Genomic DNA, 15200 nt, shown 5'->3' with positions numbered 1-15200 from the left:
GTGCAGTAATGTAGGTAGGTACCTACAGAGTAGAGTATGTATTATGTAGATATTCATGTGGCAGATATACCCATCGAAGGATGAAGTACCATGCATCACTTGATGGTGGCCATACTGGGGTTGAGCCAGGAGAAGGAATGGTGGCAATGCAAGTAGAGAGACAAGCGTTTCTACTACACTGAGTAGATGAAGCATACTGCTCAGACAACTCGGCGGTAAGCGAACTGCCGTCTTTATCTTTACTTAGCGGTATCTAGACTAGGGTGAGAAGAATCGGAGATGATGAGAATAGAACTGCGGAGTGAGCTGAGGAGAGACTGAAGGAGATGTGGTGTGATACGTTTTACATAGTCTTAGGTAATTTGAATTAATTGAAGAAAATAGAAAATGACACACACAGTAGTCAGATCCAATAGCGTCGGATGAAGACCATTTGAAGCTGAAGCATGGCTGCAGGCCTCCTCAGTACTTGATGGTTGCTTTGAGACAACCCACAACATAGTTTCTACACTAAGTACACTACCTACAACACTACACTTGATCTCAGGCTACGGCATCCTGGGGTTTCTAGAAGTAGCCGATAAGTACTGTGCCTACTGTGTGTTTCAAGCATGCCTACAGTTCGGTGTTGACTATTTGGTATCGTGGGCAGATGCATGTAAGGGCCGGCCTTGCCCTGCGATGCCTAAATAAGCACCGGCGTGGCATGGCTGCAGAACACTCAAACCTCTTCGATACATACCGGTACACTAGATGCACATAGTAAGCCATCTAGCCACGGCCTGCGTCGAACACACTGCTGGAAATCCTTCTGCATGCCGGCGGGCCTCCTGGGTGGTGATCGTGTCGCGTCCCAATGGGGCTTCATCAGCGCTTCGTTATAGCATCATACGGCTCATCTAGACTCCAATATTAACGCGAGCATCTCATATGTGAGGTGGCAGCATACCACGGCAACTCGAATTGATTGTCCCAACAGTGAACAACCGACATCGCATCTACCCTTCTTCAAAGTCTCTAGAATCTTCCAGATTACATACTGTACTATGTATGTGCGAGACCATCAACCTACTTACACGTATGCAGGTGTCGGCACGCTATGAAGTTGCTAAGTCTGAGCTAAAGACCATTCACTCCGCATCCAACAAGTCGCCCGGTGGAGGCAAAGTTAAGTTTGCCGTTTGTACAATATGTAAGCAAATTGATACTCAAACTAGCTAGCATTGGCCTTGATATTTACTCAATCATGCCGTTGTGTGTTGTGCAATAGGTACGCCCCCGATTCAGTGCATAAAAATACAGTATAACATCACATATCTACATCTACTTAAGTAGATAACCTACTAGGTTATCATCGCAGACTTATCGGCAATCCTCTTTCCGGTCCTAGTGAATCTAAGCACGAGCAGGGATAAGGTAATGAATGACAAGGGGTATGTTTGCGGATTCGAACTACTGCTGTAAGAACGTATTTTGGTTTGGCTTTGACCTCCTTGCCAGGAACATATTACTATGTAATTCGTGCTGATGGATATGGCCTACCTACATAGTAAACACTTATTTATTCTTTCAGAGGTGTCTGTCTGGTTTGTCCGCTGCAGCTACTATGGCTTCTAGAACCGCACAAGCAAAGGTGGCTTGGAAGAGGTAAAAGCCAGATGCCGCCAAGTGAACTTGTTTGCTCCCCGGAACGTTTGGAAAACCTTCAGGAGGCCTTCTCATCCTTCTGGGTTAGCCACAGTAACTCTGGCAAATGGTCAGCTGCTGGTCATGGCCTTGGCTTGCACGACTGCAGTAGCGCATGGTCTATTTGATCCGGAAACCTTGGCCTCTTTCTATCAGATCGTACCCATTGCTGCGCTTCAAGAGGAAACCACCATTATCTGGACACAGAACGGGCTACTCATCGTCTCAATCCTATATACTGCCGGTAGATGTCTTTTCCGTGTCTTAGAGAAGTTCGTGGTGTGGAGGATTTGAGTATCTTCTCTGATGTGAAACTTGAAACAAAAGGGGATGGCCAAAGCTCCTTGAGATGCCCAGGAACGAGTCAGTAGGACCTACATAGTAACTGGTAGTACATAGTACATTATCTACAGCACGTGGAAGACTGCTAGCTAACTTCAGAAATATGCTAGACATCTACACATAGTTCCATAGTTGGGTCGACTAAGCAGATTAGTGCTTCATATAGTAGTTCCACTCACTCCCTTGTACAAGGTAGTAATGCTAGGATAGTTATAGTACGGTTGTGAAAGTAGAGTCTGGTATAGAGGCTTTCGTCTGAGTCAACACACCTAAGTACTCTACATACCTAGTACATGCGTAGGCTACACATGTTGATGTAGGTAGGTAGGTATGATCTAATATGATACATTCTAAGTAAGACTCCTCCTGCCTATGTACGTGTATATGCATACTTGATTGGCCATTCTATTGCTTTCTACATACACATTTGCTCCCGTACCTACATGCTGTATGTGGCAAAGAGTCGAGCTCCAAGTTAAGTTGCTGCAAATGGCGAGAGGTAAGAGGATATCTCTGGCACCTACCGTACTTCATGCAGAACCACAGGAGATCTCTATTAAACTTGGGTTATAGTTGCATTACTGACGTACATCCAGGGCAGAGCAAGGACATGTCGTAGCTCTGGAAAGCGTCCCTTTTGATAATGATCCAATGACTTTAACTAACCTGCCCTAAACTTGTCGAATATAGTACCCGTTTGGGCCAAGTCGAGATATACAGCATGCCCTTTTAACTAAGATAACCAGCTAGAAACAAGTACTTCGATAACTTGACCTCACTCTAGGTAAGTATGGCCCACAAGACTATCGGTAACTGAGGGTACTTATATGATGCTATTGTTTTCGTGTAAAGTACCTTATAAAGCAAGTACACATAACTAGGCACCTTAGGTACATATGTAGATAGATAGGTACTAGATCTAATAGTAAACTACGCGCTCTATCAACTATTTCCATCCAGGAGAGGTTCATACAGTAGAAGATGCATGTAGATTTGTACAAGACAACCAACGCGCACCCCCGGTATGCCTGGTGGTCCCCTGTTACAGGGGGAAAATGTGCTGTAACTCTGAATTTAGCACCAGAGCTCCACCGCGACTAGGGAGTAGGTATACATGGTACATGGCACCATGGCACCCGTACCCACACGCCTGCCTGTACTCAGATACCTAGGTAGGCACAGCGCTTGTACATGGGGGTTCGGTCGCTTGAGGTTGCCCGCACCCGCGCTTGTTCGGCTTCAACCCCCATCGTCTCCTTTCTTACCTACATACAGATCTACGAGCGTCACACTGCGTGCGCATCGCTTCGTCCCAAAAATACACGACAAGTCGCCGCTGCTAACGTACGACGTGCGTTGGTTGCGCTTCGTATTACGAATCCGGTTCACCCGTCACCTGCCTCTGCAGCCACCGATCCGCCGCCCTTGCGCGAGGCTGACTCGCTGTCGCCATTGCCAATCCCATCGTTGGAGGGATCCCCCATGTCTTGCCTGCGGCAGCCGGCAGCATCACCAGGAACAGGAACAGGAACGGGAACGGGAACCAGAATCAGAGCCAGACGGAGCAATCTCCTACGGGAGCGTCGTTCGATCCACCCGTTGCTGCGCATTCCTTTCGAGCTCGAATTGGATATAGTATAATAATCCCCCAGCCGTTCCTCGGCCCCCCTTTCACACTTGGGCGGAAAAGAAGTTGAGCTACCATGCGGTCAGTCCTCTCCTCATGTCCCAACTTTCTAGAAATCTTATTTTTTTTGCCTTGCTTGGTCTTGTCTCGTCCTGTCTTACGTTGCCTTGCCATCTGTGTGAACTTTGGCCCGTCGCGCACTGGCTTCCATACCAGTGTCTATACCTCTACACAAGCTCTCTGACAGCACCTCCTTTGCTTCTTTGTCTCGTGTCTCGACATTCTTGTCTCCAATCATGCTGATGACTTGTATCATGGTAGACCCGATGGCTACTGCGACTGAACACGTGCCGAGGAGCTTGCCCGGCCGTGAGCCAGAAGACGGCCTAACTGCGCGCACAATACCAATCATCACCACCCCACCAACGCCGACCCCGATTATAAAGACGTCTGCACCTTCGCCGGTCGCCGGAGATCCTATGGATATCACGACACCAACTAGTTCCTCTGCTGCGCAGAGCATTGGCCGGGGATCTGATGGAGGCGACGCAAGCGACACAAATGAACGCAAGAATATAGCACCACCTGCCGAACAGAACTTGGGGAGTACCTCAAATAACACAATGCCGGCGCCTCCAACCGTACCATCGTCAACATCTGCGCCCGCAGCTGCCGCGGCTGCTGTCCACCAGCCTAAAATTGTCCAGACTGCCTTCATCCATAAGCTTTATAAGTGTGTCTACGTGATCGTCGAGTACGTGGGGAGGCGACTGACTCTAGAATAGCATGCTAGAAGACCCGAACATACAGCACCTCATCAGTTGGTCAACCTCGGCTGAGAGTTTCGTCATGTCTCCTTCTCATGACTTCTCAAAAGTACTAGCGTACGTCCGCCCTATCGCTTATAATTGGCATTGAGCGAACACGGAATTGATGATTGTTTAGGCAATACTTTAAGCATACTAATATTTCCTCATTCGTACGCCAGTTGAATATGTATGGCTTTCACAAAGGTTTGTATTGAGTTTGTTCGTATTTTCAGTGTGAAATATGAAAAGTTGACATTGGATTCTAGTTAGTGACGTTTTCCACACTGGAAACCCTGAAACGGCACTTTGGGAATTCAAACATGGTAATGGCAACTTTAAGAGAGGTGATCTTGTTGGTCTCCGTGAGATTAAACGGAGGGCCTCGAGGCATTCCATTATGAACAGGGACTATGGCAACCATAAACCTACTCCATCGCAGCCAGGCACTCCGGCTGAACCAATGCCGGTCATTCACGATGGAACAGATCCACGGTTGGCCAGTATTGAGCATTCCCTCTACGAGACCAACCTCAAGTTGCAGCGAAACGAGGAAAACGCCCAGTATATGCACGTCAAGCAGCAAGCGATGGTAGATGTTATCAACAGGTTGCTACACTTCAACCAGGAGCTGTCTAGGACAGTTCTTGCTCTTGTTCCTCCCGACAATCCACTCCATAGGGATAGTAAGTGCCCTCATGAATAGCTTTTTGCTTCATTCCTCAACGTCTTTTCACCCACATTCTCAATTTGAGTCCTCATTCTTTGGTTGCTAATATATTCCAGTTCTCACCTTGCAAAGTGAAATTCACCGCCAAAGTGAATTTTTCACTGCAGATGATCCGCCTGAACCTCCTGTCTCCAGTAGGGGTCAGTACTTCGCTAATATAGACAATCCACCTGTGTCTCCCCGTCAACTCGCACAGGATTCGCGCACAGCAACGCACTCAACTAGGGGCAATAATTTCTATCGTCCGCCTGTGCCATCTAACCTTTCTAGCGGCGCTCGACGTCCATATGGATCAATAAGCGGCGCGCAGCCTCAGTCTTCTCCCTCACCCCTTCGGTCTCAGGCACCACCGCCACCCCCAGGCCCTCATCCTCTTGCCGCAGTTGAACCGCCTCCTAATGGCCTAGCTAGGCGACATACATCTGCAGATATTCGCGCTCATGGCTGGCAGCCTAACCAGCCCTTGTATCTCGGATCCGGCCCCCCTTCTTCAAATTGGCCTTCTTCTCCTAGCCGAGCACCTGTGGACGATCATCGGTTGCGTGAAGCCCCATCTGGCTATTCGCTATCTCGGCCTGCCACGCCTCCTGCTCCACCGTTTTCTAATGGAAATATCGGCAGTAGCTTAGAAAGCCTGAACAATTGGTCTTGGAACTCAGCCAATCGAGAAAACAAAAATCTTTCGATCCGAGATATATCTACCCCGCCTACACGGCGAGGAAGTATGGCTCATATCCTAAATCCCACGGATACAGCCGAACGAGAAAATGAGGATGACCCAAGAGGGGATGACGACCGCAAGCGTAAGCGAATGCAATAATTGGTATCATGAAGCCTGCGTTGGATTTAAATAAGTTTTATTTCTTTTGACACATCTAGTCCTTGCCCTGGATATCAAACACAATGGGGAGGATCAGCTCTTTGCTTGCATACTAGCGGTGTAGGGATGGAATAGCGAGTCTTTTAGGATGCCCGTAACGCTGCAGCGCTGCCGTGCAATAACGTATACTGTTTTATCCGTTTGTTTCTTTTGGCGCGCATGCCGTGATGCTGTTTAACATTTCCGACATTCTATCATTTGCATGGACAGAAAAGAACAGTCAACGATGTCCCTTTTTTGAACTATCATAGAGTTGGGATTGGGCTATTTTCATTGCTGAAGTGGGGGACGCGACTGGTACGTTGGGGAGCATGGCGGGGACCGAGTTTCTCCGTCTGCTCTTTACAATTCTGGTTGCTTGGGGGGGTTTTTTTTTTTCTACTTTCTGAAGTTGTTCCTCTACGGGGAATGTATCATTACTAGGAGGTTTCGTCTTGCTTTTATCTTGATTCCCATCTCCGCGAAGAAAATTTACATGGATACCTCGAAAAAATGGAACGAAAAAAGCATTTTAGCTGCTTCGTTTTCCACGCGAACGAAGGTCTCAGCGGTCAATGGACGTTGACTCGCTAGGCTGATTTAATACTCATCTAGATAAAAATGAAAACAAGAAGCAGATAACTGGATATTTTATCGTGATGATGGTGATGTCGATGATGAGGTGATATTAGTGAGCTGGGTTGGAATGGCGATTTAAGATGAGATCGGAAGCTTTGTCTTTGCTGATTTATGTATTCACTTTCATAACCAAGTGAATTCAGGGGCACATTGTTAGCGGTGACGCTCCCGTCAGACGAAACAATGGCTTAGTAGCATGCTATTCGGCCGTTGCCTCTTCAGATTTCTCCTTTTTCCTCTTCTTATTCTTCTTTTTCCGTTTCCGCTTCTTCGCCCCTTCGGCCGGGGCGCCTTCTGCGCCATCCGGTGCCGGATCTGAGACGCCAGTCTTCATATTTACATCCCCAGTCTCTTCCTCGTCATTCGCTGCACTGTCCTCTCCTACCTGCTTTGCGCCGGCCTTTTCCAGCTCGAGCTCCGGTCCAATGCCTTCTTCCCCTTCTTCTCGCGATTCCTCCCTTCGAGCCCGCTTCTTGGCTCGTCCTAATCCGCTCCGCCCAGGCTCCTCGTCGCTGCTCTCGCCATGGTGCCGCGTCCTGCCTGATGCGTCGGGTGCTGCCCCGCGCTTCCGGCCTAGGAGGCGCGAGCGCAGGATCTGGTTCTCGCGCTCTTTCTCGCGCTCGGCTGCGCGTTTCGAAGATTGCCCGAACCCGAGGCCTGCGTTCGGGTCCTGCGCGCGCGTCTCGGCGAATAGACTTTCTGCGTCTTGTTTTGGGGCGCGCTGGCGCGGAAGGAGGGACGGTTTGGATGTGCTGGTTGCGAGCGCGGAGAAGGATGGAGTGGGCTTTGTAGTTGCGGTTTGCGCGTTGGGCGGCGGCGCTCGCGAGGGCATGAAGGAGCGCACTATGCGTAGCTGGGCTTCGATCTGTGTTTGTACTTGATTCATTGCTACGGTGTAGTTGGGCGCGGGGTTTGTCCCCTTTGTGGAGGGCGCCATGTTGTTGGTTGGGCTCTTTGCTGCTTGCGCCGAGGGTCGCGATGTTGGGATGAAGTGTGCGATTGAGAGGAGGGGCTGCTACAGCTATTGTATGTATGGAGAACACATGATATTCATTACTGCCTTAAGGAAAAATGTGTGAAGCTTTGCGTAGTGTGCCTTTGCGCAAGCATGGGTTGTTGAGCTCCAAGGAGCTCTTGGAAAATTAACTGGGTACGATAAGACTGCATCATGTTTTCACATGCTTATCGCTGACAGCCAGCACTTTGACAATCTTATATATGCATACATGGTGTATAGTCATAAGGCATGAGATTGACGTCGAACATCCCATGTTAATAGTAGGTAGTAGGTATTTCAATTTCTTACCTAGCCCTCCCGTTCTGTAACTAAATGAAATCATGATATTATTAAGTATTAAGTTTAGGCTGTTGGTAGCACCTCGTTTTGTGCCTATTCCGTATCATTCCTTCTTGGCCTCATAGAACGCTACGGGCACTCCAAAAGTAGGCCGGGAGATGATGGCCCTTGTATCTTGCTGCCCATGCCAATCCCCACGATATTCGATCCTCTCGTATTTCTGGAAGATTTTGACGACTACGATCCTCGTTTATTAGCGTCTCAAGAAGTCATTTATTACTATTGACAATCGTCGTTGGCAACTTACGGCAGTACGCCATCTCTGTCATGGCAAAGTTCTGGCCGGGGCACTGTTGGGCATCACAGCTCGATTAGCGTTCACTTCTGAGTATGGACGCCGGGGTTTCTATACATATAAGAAACCAAACTTACAATTCGAGGCCCGCCATTGAATGGAATGTATTCCCAGGGTCTGGGCTGCCAGACGTACCAGCGCTCAGGACTGAAAAGAGAGGGATCCGCAAACTGCTCAGACACAGGTGGATAAAGGTCGCGTCGTCCGTGGAGTGTCATCGGACTATAACAAACGGTATCGCCTTTGAGGACGCTAATACTTGGGGTGCCGGGAGCACCGGGCAAGACAGTGTCTGCGAGTGCTTCCTTTATCTGTTGGATGTTAGCGGGCCGATCCTTTCTCGTTATTCAGTTCAGAAGGTGGGCTGAAATGTTCTGATTTTCGAAGAGACTTGGATACTTTACATACTAGAGAGATAATTAGTATCTGGTTCACAGTAAGGAGATCCGATTTGTGATGTGAGAAGCTTACCATTCGAAGGAACCGCGGGATGAATACGAAGTGTCTCTTGGAGTATGTAGCGAAGATATTTCATGTTCTTCAGTGTTTCGTAAGTCGGCGTGCCACTTTCTCCTACAAATTCCAAGATCTCGGCACGGAGCCTATCAACCTTTTCAGGGTAAGCAGCAAGCTCATAGAAAACCCACGACAACGTCCCGGCCGTAGTGTCTCTGCCAGCTAAGAGAACGGCGATAAGTTGATCACGGATGACCTTAGGATCGCGAGTAAAACGTGCTAGATTATGTAGGAACGTAAATTCGACATCTGACTTGGTGAGCTTCTCCAGCTCATCTGGCGGGATTGCGAGCGTCTGTTTAATGTAGGGCATGATGAACTGATCGATTATCTTGATGTCGCGATAGTACTCTTTTTTAGAGAAGAGCTTGTTGAATGGGCTATTGTTTGGTTAGCTACAGTTGCAAACACCAACTTTGTGAGTTGTTGAAGTGTCCTATCTTTACCTAAATAATCGGAGCATAAGAATACGGATCTGCCGTACGAGGACGTCGTTGAAGGCATGAGTAAACTCAGAATTTGGGCTAGCAGTCATCAGCCTTTGGGTTTTTCTAAGGGTATACAAAATGAAGTAAGACTTACTTATCCAAGCTGTTGGCGCTTTCTCCGAGGAGAAAATCAGTAGTTACATCCATTGTCATGCGGAAGAATAGATCCATCATTTCGACAGTCTGACCCGAAGGAGGAATGTATTTCATCATCTTCTCTATCTGACGCTCAAAGATTATCAAATCGCTCACTCGATCAGTCATGAACATTGGTCGGATGAGGCTACGGCTATTATGCCACAGCTTTCCATCTGTAGCAAAAATGCTGTCACCTAGAAACGGATACCACATCCTGTGAAAGTTGGGCCCCTTTCCAAACGAGTAGAAATCTGTAGCCAGGATGGCCTTGATATGCGCTGGTTCTCTTGTCTCGATCGTCCTGGACCCCGGGAAAAACTGGAATTCATACACATTGCGGCTTTCTGGCGGCAGTGAGTTGTATATCTCATCATTAAGCTCTGCGGTCTTGTTCTGGGCGAATTTCGACATCATCCGCACGATCCGGTATGTTCCTACTCTATTCTTAGCTACAGTGGCGGCATTGGAGAGGTCATTTGCAGGCCATACCGGACACAGGATTATTGGCTAAGAGATAGGCTCGTCCTCCACCTAGCTTGCGAATAGCGAAATGCCTCCCCACTGCTACTGCTAGGTGGTAGGTGATGAAGAGCACCACAGCTAGGAGCACATAGGTCCACCACCCGCCTGTGCCGCCGTTGCCGAAGTTGATACTTGAGATCATGGCTTTGGTATGTCCCTACTGCGATATCAAAAGGATGTATATAAGTGCCGACGAGGACGAATCACTGGAGAATTAGAGAGATATCCAAAGGTATCTCCTTACCATATATATATAATAAGTCGCTGCCTGAAAACTAGGGCCTAGCAGGGTAACAGGGGTCTTGGTAGTTGTTCGAGGATGCACTACCCCAGGTCTGCCCAGGCTCTGATTTCACGTTATCTGATCACCTAATGATCTCGACGAGCAGATTGAGACACTATATAGATAATTCTTATGTAGGCGGTGTGGTACTTGAGTAACATTCGGATAGCATCCAGAAGCTAATTCGTTTCAATTACGAGAAGAGCACATGTGTGTTTGAGGGGTGCCCCTCTGGATATACGAAGTAACCATCAGGCAGTAAATAGACAACCTTCATACCTATACCTATGACATAATGTAAAGGTAGCTTTCAGGCGGCCCGCGGAGAGCGAGAGGTTCGAACTGTAACAATCGAGATTTTACTCCATGATGAATTGTCCTATCAGAGGGAGGGGAGGGTGAGGTGGAGGGGGAAAACTAGAAACTGAGTCTGACTGAGGTGGATACAGTGCAATACAGTATCCCGCACCCAGCTTGTACCGTGTTTTCCCGTGTATCACCGAGACCAGCCGTCGTCACAGGCGAGACAGGTAGGTATGGCAGAACCGTGGCTCTACCTAGGTACATGCAAACTAGCCTGGTGATGGTATCAACCTTTTTTTGAACTACGTATCACCAGCTAGATACATACTTAGTATTCCTCACCAGAACAACGACACTCCCGTTTGTCTTCGATTGGCTGCCAGTGGTTCCCCCAAACTCCTTTTTTTCTCTTCTCTACGATCCGTTGCCGCCAAAATGTTCAATCTTGCGCGTAGCCGGGCTGCGGCTTCTGCCCTGCGCTCCTCCAAGGTAAGCTCAACATGTTTGCGCTTTCGATATCAAGGCGACGGTGGCGCTGCCAATCATAGGACATGGGTTAACATTACATCTTGTGTGCATAGAATGCTTTTGCTCCTTCCAGGATACCCGGCATCGCTCAACAACAGAGAAACTTGAGCATCCACGAATTTCGCTCAGCCGACCTCCTGCGACAGGTAGAAACACTTACCCCCAAACCGAGCAGAACCGTACCCCCTGACAGGTCATTCTAGTATGGCGTCGGAGTCCCCAAGGGATCTAATGCTACAAGCGCCGCTGAAGCCGAGAAGATTGCAAAGGAGATAGGAGGCGAAGACATGGTCATCAAAGCCCAGGTTCTTGCTGGTGGTCGTGGAAAGGGTAGTTTCGACAACGGCTTGAAGGGCGGTGTTCGCGTCATTTACTCGCCTACTGAGGCAAAGATGTTCGCTGAGCAGATGATTGGTCACAAGCTCATTACCAAGCAGACTGGTGCGGCTGGCCGCCTCTGCAACTCCGTCTATATCTGCGAGCGCAAGTTCGCTCGTCGCGAGTTCTACCTTGCCATCCTAATGGACCGTGCCTCCCAAGGGCCCGTCATCGTCTCCTCGTCCCAAGGTGGTATGGATATCGAGACTGTCGCGAAAGAAAACCCCGCCGCCATCATTACCACAAACATCGATATCAACAAGGGTGTCACTGACGAGATTGCCCGGGATATTGCTACTAAGCTTGGCTTCAGCGAGCAGTGCATCGAAGATGCTAAGGACACCATCCAGAAGCTCTACAAGATCTTCCTCGAGAAGGACGCCACCCAGATCGAGATCAACCCCCTCTCTGAGACCTCTGACCACCAGGTCCTATGCATGGACGCCAAATTTGGTTTCGATGACAACGCCGACTACCGGCAAAAGGAGGTCTTCCAATGGCGTGACACCACTCAAGAGGACCCAGAGGAGGTCCGCGCCGCTGAATCGGGATTGAACTTCATCAAGCTCGATGGTGACATTGGCTGCCTGGTTAACGGCGCTGGTCTTGCCATGGCTACAATGGACATCATCAAACTAAACGGCGGTCAGCCTGCTAACTTCCTTGATGTTGGTGGTGGTGCCACCCCCGCCGCCATCAAGGAGGCTTTCGAGCTCATCACTAGCGACCCCAAGGTGACAGCTATTTTTGTCAACATCTTCGGTGGTATTGTGCGATGTGACGCCATTGCTCATGGTCTCATCAACACTGCCAAGACCTTGAACCTCAAGGTTCCTATTATTGCCCGACTCCAGGGAACGAACATGGAGCAGGCTCACGAGTTGATCAACGAATCCGGAATGAAGATCTTCTCGATCGATGACCTGCAGAGCGCTGCTGAGAGGTCGGTACAACTGTCTAAGGTTGTAAAGATGGGTAAGTCTTATCTATCCTAATCTGGGATTATCTATATGAGTCAACAGCGACTAACGTTCCATAACTTTTAGCTCGTGACATTGATGTCGGTGTTGAATTCAGCTTGGGTATTTAAAGGACGGCATAGACACTGGTTGGCTTCGCTGTACTAACTTCGTCAGGAGAAAATATCTGACGTGTGCATTAAGGGAGGGGTTAATGAATAGACAGAATGGGCGGCCACGGACTTTTTTCTCTCTCATATACATGCATTATACTCATGTCTCGTCCTGAATCCGTTTCAATGAATTATATTTCCTACATCCATGCTTATGTCATTTGGCTATCTCCAAATTGATTTTAGATTGCTTTCTGCACGGGTGATCACTAAGATAGGGGCAAGCCTGACCCGGCGGTGTTCTCGACCACGTTTTTATTAAGCCATTACTGATCTGTATTAACAGTTGTAAACCATGTTCATTATCGGCCAGGTGTGCAGAGGAATCTATTCTCGACAACTCCCCTGCTCTGAACTTGCCTTTACACAAAGGAAACCACAAGTATATTCTCACCACGAATACTGTACTTATTTCCGAGTCTTACCACCAGGCAGGATCTTCCCAGCATTACAGCTCTCGCACCGACGCCCATGAAGTCCATACATCTATTTTCATACCTTGAAAAGCTGCCAGCAAAGAACCACTCTCGTTGTCCAAGAGCGATACAAACCTCAATAACGCCAGGCCGCACGAAAGTGAAGGAAGGGAAAAAGGAAAAAGAAAAAGAACCCCAACTAGCTCGCAACAGACCACCTCCCGAACTCGTCAACGAGATAGTACGCGATCTCGCCATTAAACATATCTTCGTCATCGTCGTCGAACCAGCCCGGGAATAACCACGGCACCACCTGCGAAATCATCGTGACTAGTACCAAGGCGGCTAAAGCCTTGAGCAAGACGGGTTTCGAGCGAGCGAAGATGAGACGCAGATAGAGGCGAACGTAGATGGCTAGCGTCTGTCGTCTCAGCTTGAGACGGTAGTTCACCCCCTCGGCCCAGAAAGCGAGCTGTTTCCGCCGCGCGGCGTGGACGGTTTCGACGCGCTTGAACTCGGCTTTCATGGCGGATTGCACGGTGTCTGTTGTTGGTATGAACAGGGATTGGACGCGTTCCCATTTGTCTTCCAACTCGGCTTTCAGGGCGTTTATTTTTGTGGTGAATCGGGTCTTCACGCGCTTGGGAAAGGGTTGTTGCTTTTTCTCGGGGATCTTGTTGTTGTGAGCTACGACGGTCGAGCCTTGCGGACTATCCTTGCCGCTATTGTTATCGTTGCCGTGATCTTCGGTATCGCCATGATTGTCACCGTTTGTGGCACTGCCATGGTTGTTATCGTGATCCTCGTTGTTCTCACTGTTGTCATCGCCTTCACCGTCATCGTCGTTGAAAGACCATGCGTCCTCGGTGATCATCGAACTACAGTAAATGGAAGCCGTGTGTGTATCCACAAACGCCTGTAAATTCTGCTCTCGTTCACTCCGCATCGTCTCTGTGTACCCCTCAACGCTGGCAGTGGAACTTTTGGGGCTGAAGCTGTGTGGGGGCGGCGTCGGTTTGCTGTTAGCGAATGCGAAGAACGGACGCGAGCGCGGGTCGCGTGATATCGGAAGTGAATGGTAGTATTCTGGACATCCGTAGTTTCCTGAGCCGTATGTTGGCCCCGGGACCGGATGGCGGTTTGTGAAGTCCATGCGAGCGTTCTCCCATATCGGGTTGTTGTATGCCTTGATGGACGGTGCGTGGTTACATGGGTTGGGGCTTAATTCTGCCAATGGTTGCTGTCTTGATAGGAGAGCCATCTCATAGCTATCATACTTTGTCTTTTGTTTTTTGTTGACATGTTTGGCCATTTCGGCGTGGATATAGGGCTCAATAGACTTTCAGAAGGTGGTTAAGATCCTGCTGGATGATCTCGCTCCTTCCTTCTTCTAGTCAGATATATGCAGCACAAGCAGGGCCTGTTGATGTCCTTGAGGAAGAGCTATGATGCTATGAACGTTGACTCCAGGTTGTAGGAAGGTGCCGGCTGGGTGTATGATGATGTTGGGGAGAGCGGTGCTGAAAAGTTATGTTTACTCTCGATTGCTCTTGATCAAGAGTTGATCTATGGAGAGCATGTATCATATTGTCATTCTGTTTAGTGCTTCCTTGGGACAAGGACAAATGAACACAAATATCCAGAGAACGAATAAGGTTTTGTGGCTGCCTAGGCATTGTGTTTACCTCACAACTCACCATAGAACAATAGGTAATACAGTGTTAAAATCTCTGATCGTGCCATGACTGTCTTCTTCTCAGTGTCTGCATTATATATATGTACCTCTTCTCATCATCGTTCACTTTCATATCCACATAACAGCAAAGACCATTGTCTACATTTTATATACACTTCTATGTTTCAGCCAATGGAGCTTCCAACAACAAGACCTTGATAGATGGTTGTTGTGCTTTGAGTAGTATAGATTGACAATCACACCCAGTGTGAAAATATCTACCCATAAGTTGATGACTGAAGGACTCTTCGAATGTTTAGCAGATATGTGAGTCACTCTTAATGCTGAACATCAAGGAACGCGAAGAAGAGAAGGTCCTTGAGTGGGGGAGACACTCGGGGCCCGCCCCCCCCGGCCGGGGCAGCGGCAGCGGACCGCGGCGCACCCGAACTCGAGAACGCCGGGGGGAAGAAAAAGGAA

The 15200-nt window shown here is 48.7% G+C and overlaps 6 protein-coding genes across 6 annotated transcripts; 2 read left to right on the top strand and 4 right to left on the bottom strand.

Moving 5' to 3' along the window:
* Positions 1 to 3413: 3413 nt before the first annotated feature.
* F5B22DRAFT_644694 (uncharacterized protein) lies at positions 3414 to 3953 on the bottom strand (the record flags this gene model as incomplete). The annotated part of the gene is made up of 2 exons (XM_047978468.1): positions 3414 to 3726; positions 3817 to 3953. 2 exons carry the CDS (start codon positions 3951 to 3953, stop codon positions 3414 to 3416), a joined length of 450 nt encoding a protein of 149 aa, XP_047832495.1.
* Positions 3954 to 3981: 28 nt separating this feature from the next.
* F5B22DRAFT_644693 (HSF-type DNA-binding-domain-containing protein) lies at positions 3982 to 6011 on the top strand (the record flags this gene model as incomplete). The annotated part of the gene is made up of 5 exons (XM_047978467.1): positions 3982 to 4388; positions 4441 to 4539; positions 4601 to 4668; positions 4731 to 5147; positions 5248 to 6011. The coding sequence occupies 5 exons, from the start codon at positions 3982 to 3984 to the stop codon at positions 6009 to 6011; spliced, it is 1755 nt and encodes a 584-aa protein (XP_047832494.1).
* A 343-nt stretch (positions 6012 to 6354) lies between these two features.
* Positions 6355 to 7853, bottom strand: F5B22DRAFT_59505 (uncharacterized protein). The gene has a single exon (XM_047974111.1). It carries the CDS (start codon positions 7624 to 7626, stop codon positions 6889 to 6891), a length of 738 nt encoding a protein of 245 aa, XP_047832493.1. The 5' UTR covers positions 7627 to 7853; the 3' UTR covers positions 6355 to 6888.
* F5B22DRAFT_59570 (cytochrome P450 monooxygenase CYP539B5) lies at positions 7852 to 10360 on the bottom strand. The gene is made up of 7 exons (XM_047974162.1): positions 9973 to 10360; positions 9440 to 9917; positions 9304 to 9381; positions 8816 to 9237; positions 8419 to 8654; positions 8294 to 8336; positions 7852 to 8223 (listed from the first exon to the last, which is right to left on the bottom strand). The coding sequence occupies exons 1-7, from the start codon at positions 10145 to 10147 to the stop codon at positions 8090 to 8092; spliced, it is 1566 nt and encodes a 521-aa protein (XP_047832492.1). The 5' UTR covers positions 10148 to 10360; the 3' UTR covers positions 7852 to 8089.
* A 428-nt stretch (positions 10361 to 10788) lies between these two features.
* F5B22DRAFT_59478 (beta subunit of gdp-forming succinate-CoA ligase) lies at positions 10789 to 12889 on the top strand. The gene is made up of 4 exons (XM_047974067.1): positions 10789 to 11080; positions 11173 to 11265; positions 11323 to 12472; positions 12544 to 12889. Exons 1-4 carry the CDS (start codon positions 11027 to 11029, stop codon positions 12585 to 12587), a joined length of 1341 nt encoding a protein of 446 aa, XP_047832491.1. The 5' UTR covers positions 10789 to 11026; the 3' UTR covers positions 12588 to 12889.
* Positions 12890 to 13244: 355 nt separating this feature from the next.
* Positions 13245 to 14357, bottom strand: F5B22DRAFT_644689 (uncharacterized protein; the record flags this gene model as incomplete). The annotated part of the gene is made up of 1 exon (XM_047978466.1): positions 13245 to 14357. One exon carries the CDS (start codon positions 14355 to 14357, stop codon positions 13245 to 13247), a length of 1113 nt encoding a protein of 370 aa, XP_047832490.1.
* Between the last annotated feature and the right edge of the window lie 843 nt (positions 14358 to 15200).

The sequence above is a fragment of the Xylaria bambusicola genome (assembly GCF_022495145.1).
Source record: "Xylaria bambusicola strain CBS 139988 unplaced genomic scaffold F5B22scaffold_12, whole genome shotgun sequence".
Lineage (NCBI taxonomy): Eukaryota > Fungi > Ascomycota > Sordariomycetes > Xylariales > Xylariaceae > Xylaria > Xylaria bambusicola.
This window is presented reverse-complemented; position numbering and strand designations above follow the sequence as displayed.